The sequence below is a fragment of the Sinocyclocheilus grahami genome, unplaced genomic scaffold (assembly GCF_001515645.1).
Source record: "Sinocyclocheilus grahami isolate Dianchi unplaced genomic scaffold, SAMN03320097.WGS_v1.1 scaffold40.1, whole genome shotgun sequence".
In the NCBI taxonomy this organism is placed as follows: Eukaryota; Metazoa; Chordata; class Actinopteri; order Cypriniformes; family Cyprinidae; genus Sinocyclocheilus; species Sinocyclocheilus grahami.
In genome coordinates, this window is record NW_015505219.1 from 323,183 (window position 1) to 338,098 (window position 14,916).

The 14,916-nt window shown below is 40.0% G+C and overlaps 1 protein-coding gene across 1 annotated transcript in view; it reads right to left on the minus strand.

Annotated features, from left to right (window-relative positions):
* Window positions 1-14,916, minus strand: part of LOC107582114 (canalicular multispecific organic anion transporter 1-like) — a 58,479-nt gene that overhangs the window by 24,935 nt on the left and 18,628 nt on the right. Inside the window, exons 12-17 of the mRNA XM_016267852.1 lie at window positions 10,829-10,966; window positions 10,383-10,529; window positions 10,162-10,246; window positions 9,796-9,862; window positions 9,505-9,631; window positions 9,201-9,377 (exon numbers count right to left, since the gene is read on the minus strand). Coding sequence (XP_016123338.1) covers window positions 9,201-9,377; window positions 9,505-9,631; window positions 9,796-9,862; window positions 10,162-10,246; window positions 10,383-10,529; window positions 10,829-10,966 — 741 coding nt within the window. The remainder of the gene's footprint in view (window positions 1-9,200; window positions 9,378-9,504; window positions 9,632-9,795; window positions 9,863-10,161; window positions 10,247-10,382; window positions 10,530-10,828; window positions 10,967-14,916) is intronic.

A 14,916-nucleotide genomic window follows, 5' to 3' on the forward strand; every position in this document is an offset into this window, starting at 1 on the left:
CCCATCGTGCTTGGCGGGGATTTAGACGTTTCGCCTCACGAAGATACTGAAGGTTTTTATGATCGGTCAGTACAGTGAATGGATGGGCTGCCCCTTCTAGCCAATGTCTCCACTCTTCTAAGGCCAGTTTGATGGCCAGTAGTTCCCTGTTGCCGATGTCATAATTAACTTCCGCCGGGCTTAGCTTCCTCGAAAAGAAGGCACATGGGTGCAGTCGGGCTGGGTTCCCCTGCTGCTGGGATAACACTGCCCCCACTCCAGTAGTGGAGGCCGCGGGGGTCCAGGACAGAGACTTGGGTTTCCCTCGGAGTAGGTTAGTGAGGGGGCTAGTGATCAGGCTGTAGTCGAGGATGAAGCGACGGTAGAAGTTGGCAAATCCGAGGAATCGTTGGAGCTCTTTGATAGTAGTGGGTTCTGGCCAGGAGGTTATGGCTTCCACCTTCCCCTCGTCCATTTGGATCCCGGTACGATCAATGTTATATACCAGGAATTGTACCGTGGGTTGGTGGAAGGTGCACTTTTCAGCCTTGAGGAATAGGTGGTGTTCTCACAGGCGTTGGAGGACCTCCGCAACGTGCTGGCGATGTTCGGCCGGGCTCCGGGAGTAGATGAGGATGTCATCTATGTAGTCAATTACGAATCGATGGAGAAACTCCCGGAGCACCTCATGCATGAAGTCCTGGAATACGGAGGGGGTGTTGGCAAGTCCATAGGGCATGACCAGATACTCGTAGTGGCCAGTAGGAGTCACAAATGCCGTCTTCCATTCATCCCCCTCACGTATCCGGATGAGGTTATAGGCACTGCGGAGGTCCAACTTAGTGAAGAGGGTAGCCCCCCGGAGATGCTCGAGGGCATTAGGGCATTAGACGAGGAGACACTAGGAGGAACACAGGAGGTAAGTAATGCAGGAAGTATTCAAATGGAAGTAGTAGCAAAGTCATTGAGTCCTCTACATGTATACGAGACCGGACAGTGAGGGTGTCTGTGGTGTGTGCTTTTATGCAGGCTGGTTGATGAGGTGCTTGATTAGTGACAGGTGCAGGTGCTCAGAACTCAGGTGAGAGGGATCGTTGTGATTGGGTGGTGATGGAGCCTGGCCGATCTGTTACAGTTTCTTTCCAAGCTTGTTACAGTCTCTGACGCGACTTATTTTGTCTCGGTGGACAATATTTAAATGTTTTTACTGCAGTTAAATTCTAAACAACAAACTCTCGAGTTTCACTCAACACGCTCTGCCGTGCTATAATAACACAACAAACTAAGTTTCTCTATCTTTTAATCTATTTTTCTGGATAAAAAGACAAAATTCATAATATTATCTTGGGTCATTAATTTCTCAGTCAAATCTTTGTCAGCTTATTTTTCTCCACCACATGCAATGAAATTAACTCATTTGTAAGTCATTAATTCTATAAGGGAATTAATCATTAATTTTATTTCTAGCTCAGGTTTTGAAAGGACTAGAATCTGAAAATTCTGAGTCAACCTGATTAAAACCGAATTCAAATCTGATAGTTTACACTTTAAATCAAGGGTCATCCAGCGAGCCGGTGATTCTTAGTATATTTTAACAACTTGAATCTTTGTATTTCCGTGGCCACGGTCAATACAATTATTATAAGTAAGCTATTATAGTAATTATTATAAGTAAGCTACGAGATAGGTAGCAAGGGATCTTTGGCAAAAGTTTTAACCTTAAAATTATATGACACCAAACAATGATTCTTTATAAATGAAACATGAATTTTATTGGCTTTTCTAGATTACATCAAAACTAAGCTAAAACACACATACACGCAAACATACAGTTTCTTTAGAATGAGAGTTGACGGGGTTGCATGAAGTTTCAAAGTTCTAACTCGTTTTCACAAGTGATTTAAATTCACCTGAGAGAATTCACCAAGCAGAGAACTTTAGCTTATGTTTACTGCTTAAATTAGCTCGACACCAGTTCAGCAGAGATAAGATTTTGTTCGTTTACTTGCGTTTGGGTGAGTTTCCTTGTTTGGCTGCTTGAGGAACCCCAGAGCTTTCGGATTGGTTGCTGAGGTGACGTTTGGATGACGTCCTTTTGGGAGACCCCTCGTTGGATTGATTGGTCTCTTGATGACGCCAGAAGCTTGAGCAGTTTTGCTACAGTCTGAGTTTTCAAGACTCCCGAGTTCTTTGAAGATCGCAAAGTTTCACTGAAGTGTTTGAGTTTTAGATGACCAATCGCTTTGATAGTAAGCGTGTGAGCACAAGTTTGTGCTCTTAACACGGCGACAGGCGAAAGCAAGCAAGCAAATCTGTTCTGCATTGGGTTTTTCATCCGCTGCATAAGTCCGTCCAACGACGCGACCTTCCAATCGACTTGTTGCAAGGCGGAGCGTGCATACATTAACATAATGCTTCTATTTATAATGTGGGGAAATGAAGATTTGCAGGTTTTGTTAATAACTTCTATGTAGTGTCGTACAACACATACTGTTTGAAATAACAGCTTTTCACTTATTTCAATATTCTGCAATTATCACGAGTTTACGTTCAACCCTAAACTTCACATATTACACACATTTTAATAACCTAATTTCCTAAAAAGGGCAATATAGCTGGTTTATTTATGCTGAAGCCGGTCACGAAACACACTGACATTCTGTTGCTTAAATGAGTCTAGATGGGGGGGGGTCCAGTTATTGCTGTCCTAATGCTTGTCGACCCTGGAGGTGGTTTGGTAAATCACTCTCTCCTGGTGTTTCTTGTACAGATAAGCAGAGCTGGACAGGAACTCATTTGAGACAATTGGCACCTGGCTGACCGTGATTCAGCTTTACGGCTCTCAGATGGTTGAGAAGAGATGTTAGTTTCCAGGTGGAATGCGGAGATTCCCTCGTTCATTTGTGTGATGTTCGCAAATGCCTTACAACTTTCAAAACAAAAATTAAAATCGGATAAAAATGCAATATGAAAATAATTGAAGACAATGTTTTACTGAGAAAAAACAAGATTTGTTTTTTAAAAAGCCTTTTTCCAAAAGGTACATCTGGAAACAGGGGGGTCGTCTTATAATCAGGGTCGTCTTATATTCGGGCCAATACGGTAAATGCTCAATGTTCTTTTCTCTGCAGCCTTTGACTTTTTCTACCGAACAGTCTAAGGTGGTCTTAGTGTTGACATTGCTGTCGGGACAGGCAGCTCTGTGGGGAACGGCGGTGTGGGAGAACCAACATCCTTGCTGCTCTTCGTTCCACAAACTCTCGGAGGAAATGAAACGTGTCTTTGATAGCGGGTCACGAGCAGCCGATCTACGGTAGGAGAACAGACCCGTTCCAGACTATTCCATTGAGTTTCAGACATTGGCAGCTGAGTGCAAGTGGAACGAGGAGGCACAGTGGGACATGTTCCTGCATGGGTTGGCTGACCGGATTCAGAAGGAGATTTTCACAGTGGAATTACCCACTGATCTTGATGGACTCATCAAATTAGCTCTTTGAGTAGATACATGTCTACAGCAACGCGATCAGCGAGGCTGCCGCAAGCTGGTGTCGGAACTTCCTGACTGTCAAGTAAAAGGCCAAGCCCGGCAGTAGAGCTGAGGCTTGTCCCTGGAGAAATCCTCGTCCACAACTCTCCTAAGACTGCAATGGGCAGCCAGAGTCCACAACTGCCAGGCCCTGCTGGATTCCAGTGCGGAAGGTAATTTTATGGATTTCAGCTTGGCACAACACCTTCAGATTCCCATTGTTCCTCTCATCCATTAAAATCTCTATCAATGCACTCAATGGACAGACTCTTCCTAGCATCAGACATACTACTGGGTCAGTCACCCTCATCACTTCAGGAAATCATATTGAGAAACTCGCACTTCTGCTCACTGAATCGCCGCTGGCTCCTGTTATTCTGGGCCACCCCTGACTAGTGCATCACAATCCTAGGGTGGACTGAGGCCATAATTCCATCTCGGCGTGGAATGATCAGTGTTATGCATCCTGTCTTATGTCTGCTTGTTCGTCTGTGTCTTGTTCTTTGTTGCAAAATGAGCCAGTGAACCTGTCTAACGTGTCCAAGGAGTACCTCGACCTGAAGGAAGTATTCAGTAGGTCCCGGGCTGCTTCTCTTCCTCCACATCGTCCCTATGACTCTGCAATAGATCTAGTACCAGGTATGTCTCCGCCTAAGGGCAGGTTATGCTCGCTTTCTGCTCCAGAAAGGGAGGCCATGGAGAAATACATTTCTGATTCTCTAGCAGCCGGGCTCATTCGTCCTTCCTCTTCTCCCGTTGGGGCAGAATTTTTTTTGAGGGGAAGAAGGATGGTTCCCTGTGACCATGCATTGATTACTGAGGGTTGAACAACATCACGGTAAAGAATACTTACCCTTTGCCATTGATGTCTTCAGCCTTCGAGCGGTTGCAGGGAGCATCCATCTTCACCAAATTGGATTTGTGTAACGCTTATCATTTGGTCTGCATAAGGGAGGGGGATGTGTAATGAATCAGCTCATGGGAAATATGAATAATTAATCATAACTAGTTATAATTAATTATGAATATTTTAGATCCGCTGTAGATATTTAGCTGACCTCTCAGGGTCAACTGCCTTGTCAATTCTAAGAACGTTAATTTCCTGGTTAAGGGAAATAACTTCCTTACTGTACAATTCTACAAAAGCTTGTAGCATAAATTTGCATGATTAAGTGACTCCAGTTATGAGCAAACAATGAACCACGTCAAGTGTGATACAAGTAAGGTTTTATTAACTACATAAACACTTTAACTGGTCCAACATACTACATAAACACTTAAACTGGTCTAACATACTACATAAACTGGTCTAACACAAACATACACACACACACACACACACACAGTTTGTATAGGAAAGGGTTAAAAAACGCAGTAAAGAGAAGAGAAATAAGAATATGAAACTATGGTACCATTTGATATTCAGCAGATTTACAGCCTGGATGAAACATCAGATTCTTAGTTCAAACACACCTTTGTAAAAAGGTGCAAATGATACCTAATGTATCAATTAATAAGACTAAGTTTGAATACTTGCAAGTCTCGTCTGTCTGAAAGAAAGGCTTGATGCAATCTGAAAGTCCCAGTGATCTTTGCTGAAGTTGGTTGCTGGAAAAAGAACCAGTTTTGAGTCAGAGAATCTTGATGAATGGAGAATGAAGAACTGATTTGTTAAATCAAATGAAAAATTGTGAGTTTGATTGGTCCAGACGCTACAGATGAGTGGAAAACTGCGTTTAATACCCCTAGGGGGCACTTCGAATATCTGGTTATGCGATTTTCCAAGCACTAGTTAATGACGTGCTGAGAAACATGGTCGATCAATTCATATATGTCTACCTGGTTGACATATTGATATTTTCTTCTTCTCTCCAGGAATATGTTCAGCACGTCAGGAGGGTGCTCCAGAGGCTGCTCGAGAATGGGCTTTTTGTCAAGGCAGAGAAATGTGCATTCCATGCACAGTCAGTTCCATTTTTGGGATTCATCATCTCGTCCGAGGGAATGCGCATGGATCCCATGGATAAGGTTAAGGCTGTGGTGGATTGGCCAACCCCAGATTCCCGTAAGGCCCTGCAGAGGTTTCTGGGGTCCGCCAATTTCTATCGGCATTTTATTCGCAATTTCAGCCAACTAGCCACTCCTCTGACTGCCTTGACCTCCACCAGAACGATGTTGAGGTGGTCCAGTGCAGCTGAAGCTGCATTTGCCAACCTCAAGAGCCGCTTTGTTTCAGCTCCTATTCTCATAGCCCCTGATCCCACACGTCAGTTTGTGGTGGAGGTCGATGCATCAGAGGCGGGGGTAGGCGCGGTTCTTTCCCCCTTCCTCGAACATAACATTGGTAACAGAGAGCTGCTGGCAGTAAAGTTAGCTTTGGAGGAATGGCATCATTGGTTAGAGGGTTCGGGGGTACCCTTTATCTTCTGGACCGATTATAAGAACATTGAGTATATTTAGATTCGCTAAACATCTTAACTCCAGGCTCGGTGGGCACTTTTTTCCCGGTCGTTTTGACTTGTCCCTTTCCTACCGTCCGGGTTCCAAGAACATCAAACCCGATGCCTTATCTCGTATTTTTGATCATTCCGAGTGCCCGTCCACTCCCAAGTGTATAATACCTGAGAAACTCGTTGTCTCTACACTCACATGGGAGATCGAGTCGAAGGTTCGTGCGGCCTTAGAAGGGGTAACACCTCCGCCCGGGTGCCCACCGGGTCAGTTATTTGTGCCGGAGAGTTTACGGTCCAACGTTATTCGGTGGGGTCATTGTTCCAACGTGTCTTGTCATCCAGGAGTGAATCGTACTAACTTACTTGTTAAACCGTGATTCTGGTGGCGTTCCATGGCTCGTGATATCCGGGATTTTGTTTTGGCCTGCTCAGTTTGTGCTCGTGGCAAGACTTCCAATCGACCCCCGGAGGGGTTACTTCAACCGCTGTCTGTCCCTTCGAGACCCTGGTCCCACATTGCGCTCGATTTTGTCACTGCCCTACCACCCTCCCAGGGCAATACAGTTGTTTTGACCATAGTGGACCGGTTTTCGAAGGTGGCCCATTTCATTCCCTTGCCCAAATTATCCTCTGCCAAGGAGACAGCTGTTACTTTTGTTGATCACGTCTTTCACATCCATGGCCTCCCGATGGACGTGGTCTCCGACAGGGGACCCCAATATGTTTCCAAATTTTGGAAGGAGTTTTGTCATTTACTGGGTGTGAGTGTCAGTCTGTGGCAGCGCGCACTAAGGCTCAGGCCAATCGCCACCGGTCAAAGCCCCCCATCTACGTTGTTGGTCAAAAAGTGTGGCTTTCTTCCAAGAATATTCCTCTCCGCTCCATTTGTAAATCATTCTTAGCCCAGTGGCAGTCCGCCTCAAACTTTCTCCGGCGTACAGGATAATTAATTCCGTTTTTCATGTCTCGAAATTGAAACCCGTTTTTCATTCACCCATTAATCCACCTGCTCTGGTTCCCAACCCGCCCTGCCCCCTGCTGCGCCTCGTAGATGGGGAACCAGCTTATTCGGTCAACCGTATTCTGGACTCGAGACGGAGGGGACGTGGATTTCAGTACTTGGTGGACTGGAAAGGTTACGGTCCAGAGGAGAGAAATTGGGTTCCTGCCAGGGACATTCTGGATCACTCCCTTATTGATGATTACAATCAATGGGTAAGTTCGCCTGGGAGCGTCAGGGGGCGCTCCTAGGAGGAGGGGTACTGTCACAGTTTATGGATTCACTGACTCATTTTCGCTCTCTGTGTGTGTGTGTGTGTTTGCAGCTGACTGGTTGATCAGCGCCAGCTGTAGCTCATCAGCTCAGCCATTTAATACCTGTGCTATCCGTCCAGTGTTGTCAGATCGTTTGGTGCTCCCGATTGTGTTCGAGTTCCCAGTTCCTGTTTCTTCGTCTCCTTGGATTTCTGTTCCAGTTCTCTTGCGGATTCTGAATGTTCCCGGGAGATCCATGGCTGCCCATTTGCGTCCCTGCGCTACCAAGAGTGACTAATAATCTGCACATGCTTTATTTGACTCTTGCCGTTTGTCTTGCTGGGACTCTTCCTAATAAATTGTTATATTTCACATTCGCTACTGAATCCTCCTTTGTATTCATGGCAGTTACCTGATATAATGTCAATATAGAGGCTATATAAAACTATTCAATAACCAAAAGAAATCTAGACAAATCTAGTACATTATCCATTGACAAACCAGTATAGTGTGAAACTGATGATTGTTGATTCTGATGATTGGTTAAGCATACTGATAACTTCAAAAAATGGCTAAATATCTGCCAAATATTCTGCTTGGTTGATATGTAGGACTGTTACATTTTTGTTTTCACTAGTGCTTGTTGATGTTTATAACCACATAACTGTGTGCATACTGATTTGTTTCTGATATTTCATAATCATAAAACTTTTGAAAATTTTAAAGGAGGATTTAAAAAGTGCTTCATATTCATAAGGATATGAGAGTCTAGACCTAATTGCGCAGTGGTTCTTAACCTATAATGTGATGCAGTCAGTCCTGTCCCTTAGTAGGTGTAAGTATGCATTTTTGTCTGAGTGTTCTATACTGTATATTTAGTGTTATTTCAGTTTGTTCTATGCTCCTTTTAAGATGCCCATATCTCCCATGCCTGGATCTGCCGCTAAATATGTAAACTGTGACCTTACATTCACCGGTCTCAGGTTTTCTTACATGTATTCAAAGATTCAAGGACACATTTTTTGGATCAACTGCTCTATAGACAAATCATCTTAAAAAAATGGGATCCATTTTTATCATCAACACGCCACACACTAGGGGTGGGAGTTATGACCAAAATCTTATATCATGCTAGAAGTAATTTTATCTCACAATAACGATATACAGTATATCATAATATAGTTATTTTTGCTTTAAATAAGGTCTGTATGATATCAAGATTTTTGACGCCATAGAAATTTCATAATTCTTGTCACCACTGTATCAATATAAAAAAAAACTATTACTAGACTAAAAAAAAAAAAAAAAAATCATGCTCACTGAAGACAAGTAAACAGTCAGCGATTAAATAAGGAAAGTAAACTAATTACAAGCAATAGGGAAAAAACTACAGTACAACAAATAAATAAGAAATGCTACATACAAGGAATTAAATGTATAAAAACACTGTATATTCTTCACTGTGTAAATTAAATATGTCTTAAAGTTACAAAAGTGATTTAGTCAAGAGCAGTGAGAGATTCTCACTTTTGTTGTTTTATCAACATGAATGACAGTAGGAATATTCTGTCACTTTAAGTAGAAGACTGCTGTCACTTTAAGAGCTGCCCGGATCCAATATACTGTGACACGTTTTCTTGCACATATAGCCAAATGAGTTCCCTTTTGCTGCTGACTGCGTTAAAATCACTTGTTTTGAAACTACAATGATTAAAAAAACATATGCAAAAGATACTATTTTGTGACCACATAGCAGAGCAATGTCACGTGAGCGTTTAACTGAAATACAGACAATAGTCCAAAATTGACAATGACAAATTTCTTCTGGTTAATCGTGTCTACTGGTATATCGCCCCTACCTAGGGTTGCAAAGGGGTGGAAAATTTCTGGTAAATTTCCGTAAACTTTCCAAAGAATCCTGGAAAATGTCAGAAATATACTGGAAATTTTCCACCTTTTTGCAACTCTACCCCTACCACACACTTTACCTTCACTCCAATCTCAGTTTGATCTCTTCCTGGCAGAAGATCCAGGTCTGGCCCGAGCGCACACGCATCCACCACAGACAGATAATGCTCCTCATCCAGATTAGAGCCGAACAAGATGTTGTCCTTCAGAGTAGTGTTCTGAATCCAGGCCTGCTGCGGCACATACGCTACAGACCCCTGAGAGAGAATAAGAGACATGTAACTAACGGCCCAGACAGTACATAAGAGTGACATTATTTGTTCAAGTAGAAGACTGAATCTGAAACTAGGCAAAAACTCTTTTCATAGAGATCTGTTTGATTACTTTGATATTAATGCGACCCCTGAGGCTGTGGAGTTCTCCCAGCAGAGCGGATATCAGCGATGTCTTTCCAGACCCTACAGCCCCAACCACTGCCACCAGACGACCCGGTTTAATGTCCAGAGAGACGCTGAACAATATAATCACTGGTTAGATAGAACACACACACTCATGCAAACACACAGCCAATGACAGCAGTAATACTAAATAACAGTTTTAGTTGCATCTCTTATATACTGTACCAGTGTAAAAATATGTAAGTGAAATTCTGTAGTGAAACATGGCAAATCTCACTTTTTCAGAACTGGTTCTGTGTCTCTTTCCCAGGCATATGTGCCATCAGTCATGCTCACGGCGGCACCTAATTCAGCAAATTATGAGAACACTGACCACTCTCTCAGATTTCACACTACACTACTGTTGTTGCTCTGAAATGGACTTGAAGCATGTTCTTTGCTACATGTTAAATGACTAGTAACTTTTCAAAAACGAAAAACATTAACGAGTTCATCAAGTAGTGATAGACCAGATGAATTTAGCTGTTCTAAAACAATTAGAAATCAGCTCGTCTACAAATCTCATAGAAGTTTGTCAAAAATGAGAAGTTTGTTCTCAAGTTTGTCTAAAAATCTCTTAGGAAATAGCACAATGAGTTCTTACTGTGGCTGTCATCACGCGTTACAGACATTGTGTCCAGATCATCGCCACTCAGAAATTTCTCGAGTCTTTTCTTAGACACAGTGGTCTAAACAAAATACAAACAGTACAAATTTTTAACAACTTATAGTAATAGTTTTTAATATGACTGATTGAAAGGTAGCAATGAAAAGCTGCCATATTAACAACAATATAAATATGAAACAATGTATTTATTCTAATACCTGAACCATGATGGAAATCAGCTCTGGAAGCATGGTGAGTGGTAAGCGCAGTATGTTAAAGAGTGAGATGGAGGTAAAAGCTTTCTCTGCGTCCAGGATGTTATCGGGACTCACGGACACAAACACAGCGAAGGTCGCCAGAGACACCTGAAGACAATAAGACATGATATGAGCTTCAGCTGCGGCCAGACCTCACAAACAAGCAACAATATTTTAGTAGTCAATAAAATGACTCCAAAATAAAAATGTTACTGAAATGTGCATTCGAGATATATTTTACTTTTCAAGCATTCAGCACACTTTAGTTTTAGTCAAAAATACGAAATGAGATGCAGAGTTTTAGACTTAAATCTGTTTATGAATACTCTTCAGCAACTACTTGCACTAAACATGTTCAAGAAACAACATTCAAATAATTTCATATATAAAAACATTGTTATACTCACAATAGCTGGAGCACATGAAAAAATGAAGGTGGAGACCGATGAGAGGTAGGCAAACTTCCTCATCACCTTCAGCTCCTTCTCTCGAATTTCCTGAACCTGAGCCTCAAAAGATGATTCCCAGGCGTAATACTTCAGAACCTACCACATGAGTGACGAAAAAAGTGAACAATGTGCAGAGACGCCAACAAACCAAGATTTCGTATTCTCATTTGACAGGACTGAAAATGAAAATATGATATGAAGCATTTTACATCTCCAAAAAACAAAAGCTGTACAGGGATGGTTCCTTTTTTAGAAAGGTACTAATATGCAGAGCTGGGTAGATTACTTACAAATTGTAATCCTTCACTGATCCCAAAATACATGACAAAAATTGTAGTCAGTAACATAATCCATTACATTACACATTTTTAGGTAATATAACCAGATTATATTGCGATTACTTTTGACCTAACTCATTTATCACAATGATTTAAATAGGATAATCTTGTACCATATCGATATAAAAATGCAAAGATTTAGAAAATATATTCCAGTTGTTGTTTTTGACAACGTGAAGTGCGTTAAACATTACATTACATCAAGGTTTCCCAAACTGGGTTTGTGAAGGAACTGCAGGGGGTTTGTGAGCTTAATGAAACGCTATTAACTAATTAAATCATAAACATGTTAAATTAAAATAAATACTTTTAAAATCAATCAAAATAAAACACTATGAAAAATTTAATATTTTATTAGTTTACCTGCATGTTATGTGACCATTAACCAATGTCAGAGAACCGTGAACATTCAAATGTGATTTATTTTAAAATCTCAGGGGTACTTCAAGTAAATATAACAGGTGAAAGAGGATCAGATGGCAAAAAAAGTTTGTGAATTTGTGCATTTTAATGTGTTCGAAAGACAAAAGCCTTCCAAAGACATAGAAGCACATGGTTAAACAACTTACAGATCCTTACGAAAAAGAAGTTTATTCAAGTGTGCTATTAGTATACGTCTTTTAAACTAAAAAATTGGAAAGTATTCTTTCAGTCCAATTTGATGTACTTCTCAGACATGGGCTTTATGTACTTCTCAGAATTATACTTAAAATGACATTTAAGTATACTTGACTTATACTAAAAGTCTAAATATATTTGAGCTATACTTGTGCTTGTATGCACAGAATGTTTTCATTGTTATACTGTAGGGGGCGCTAGTACACATCTTCTGTACAGAATTTCCAAAACACAAGAGAAGAAGAAACCGAAACAACAGACGCTTCCACATGTAATCTAACACCATCATCAGACATAAAACAGCATCAAAACTGTGTAACGTTATGGAATATAATGTCGACCATTGAAGAGGAAATAATGACTGTCAAGCTTTGAGGTGTTGATCGACTCCATCTACATTTTGATTATCATTCTGAATCCAATTCATAGCCATTTTTCAGCTTTTTGTTCAAAATCTTGTTTATTTTTATTTTTTTATAAAACTTACCCACATTCAAGTGTTTAAAAAAAAAGAATGCATGACGCTAGAATAAAATGTTTTTGTTTACTAGCAGATACCCTGTTCTTTCTTTTGATGTTTTGTATCTTCAGATATTCATATAACAAAATATATACAAATTAATACCTAAATAGGGACGTAGTAGTATACTTAAAGTATGATGTAAAGTTCAATTAAAGAAAACTTACGAGTATACTTGCAGTATAAAACTACTAAACTAGTAGTTTACTGAGACTATACTTCAAAGTGTACTAAACATGCTACAAGTATTTAATTAGTAAACTATCAGTATACCTATAAGTTAAATTTTAGTATAGTTGCAGTACAACCTAAAAATGTAAACTAGTTGTGTACTCAAAGTTTACTACTGTTATACTAAAAGTATACTTAAAAGTATACTTTCATATACTAGAAAATGGGCCAAATTAGTACCAAGGAGTATTGAAATAGTACACTTATAAGTATACTACTAGTACACTGATATTTGTATACTTTGTAACAGAGTGAAATTTCTGTCACCGTTTTCCATATACTTGGAGTAATGGAATTAAAAATTCTATGTGGGGTAACACTATGAGGCACTAGAGGGCGATAGGTGGACACACCTAGATTGTATATCAGGTGAGTAGTTGCCTGAAGAAGTAGTTCAGTTTGGGTAGAGGGAACACATGTTTCTTTGTGCTACCATGAACTTCTGGTTGACAAAGTCCTAGTTGCGAAACCTTTGGTTTTAAGCTCGACATGTGAGTATATTTGAATATTGGCTAAATTCTTTATTTAGAATGTGGGAGGAATGTTTATGTTTGGTTTTTGGTATTTTCTATTTTCTATTTTTCAGAAGGACTTTTTTCCTTTGCATATCATTTCACTTCCAAAGCTGTTTTTGGATACATAACTAACTGTAACGGTGTGCATTCGAATACTGTTTGGAGTGGATGTGCCTTTGTGTTTGATTCCTTTGTGGAGGCTCATTCATAGGCTAGTCAGAGTTGTCCACGCTAAAGCAGATCAACATATTTCAACGCACTCAATGTTTTCTTCAGAAAGAGTAACTCATTTTTTGCCACGGAATGGATCATCCTTTCTCAGATAAGAACTAATAGACTATTTCTTTGGTGTAAAATCAAGGACAAGGTCTTGATTTTGTTTATTAGTTTCTTTGGTATGTATAGATTATAATTAGTTTTCACTTGAACCCATTTAGCATTGGGGGAATAAAACAAAACAACAACAACAAAAAAAGAAAGACTGTTTGTTGAAGTTCATAAATTGCTTTATTTGATCTTAGTGATGAACCCTCATTTGTCGCTAATCTAAAAATAAAAGAAAGAGAAGTTACGACTTACTACATAAAGTATACTTAAAAATATACTTGAACTTTACTTAAGTATACTTAATAAAATAAACTTGAAGTATACTACTTTTTGGTAAGGGGAGTGATAATTCAAATAAAAATTACCGTGTTCATCAGTGCTTGATGCAATATTAAAACACTTCTTAAACCTGAAATGGTTTCAGTGGTCAAATGCTGTGTCTTCCACAAAATTGGAAGAATTTCTGAGTGTAAGCAATGGGCTATTTTAGAAAGGAAAATTGACAGAAATAAAATATGCTATGAATAACTTATTGCTATTGTTTAAACTCTGCGGACCCGGATACGGGTCCAAATCGCGTAAAAACTGTTTATGCTTCATTTACATAGCCTTCCTTATATGGTATCAGCCCATATATGGATTCATTTGAAAGCTTGGAGTGTCTTCTTTACAAAGAATACCATTCCTTTTGGTTTTTATATTTATAAAGCAGTAAAATTAAGATTAGAAATGTATTCGTCCCACACACGATTTTCCGCCTAGCCATTTATTTTCACAATAAAGTCAAGTCATATATCTCAATAAAAACTGTTTATGCTTCATTTACATAGCCTTCCTTATATGGTATCAGCCCATATATGGATTCATTTGAAAGCTTGGAGTGTCTTCTTTACAAAGAATACCATTCCTTTTGGTTTTTATATTTATAAAGCAGTAAAATTAAGATTAGAAATGTATTCGTCCCACACACGATTTTCCGCCTAGCCATTTATTTTCACAATAAAGTCAAGTCATATATCACAATAAAGCTCTCATTCTCAGGAATTTGACAATGTAGATTATTTCATTGTGTGACAATCATAGATCGAATTATTTTCGATTGAATTGCGACATAAAAAAAATAAAAAAAACTGAATTTTTTATTGTGTAACATTTCTACTCGTAGCACTGCTTCAGTTAGCCGCAAACAGCCACACATATCTATAAACTCTATATTATCTTTTAGATTTGGATCTCTTCTTTCAAACAAGACCATTTTCAGGTTTCTGTGTGCTTCCATCGGTGAGATATTCGTGTTCTGCCCAGGTAATGGAATCCAGCGCATCAGGAGATCACAGCTCTCCATCTCATGCCAGCGCGCATTCAGCCCTTCTGATGTTATAAAGATCTGCGGCCAGTTCTGGGCTCCAATTGGTCAGATTACACGTCACTCAGATCGGCCATTACAGACTCTGTGAACTCTGACACCGCCGCGTCAGCACAGTGGGCAGAGAAAGG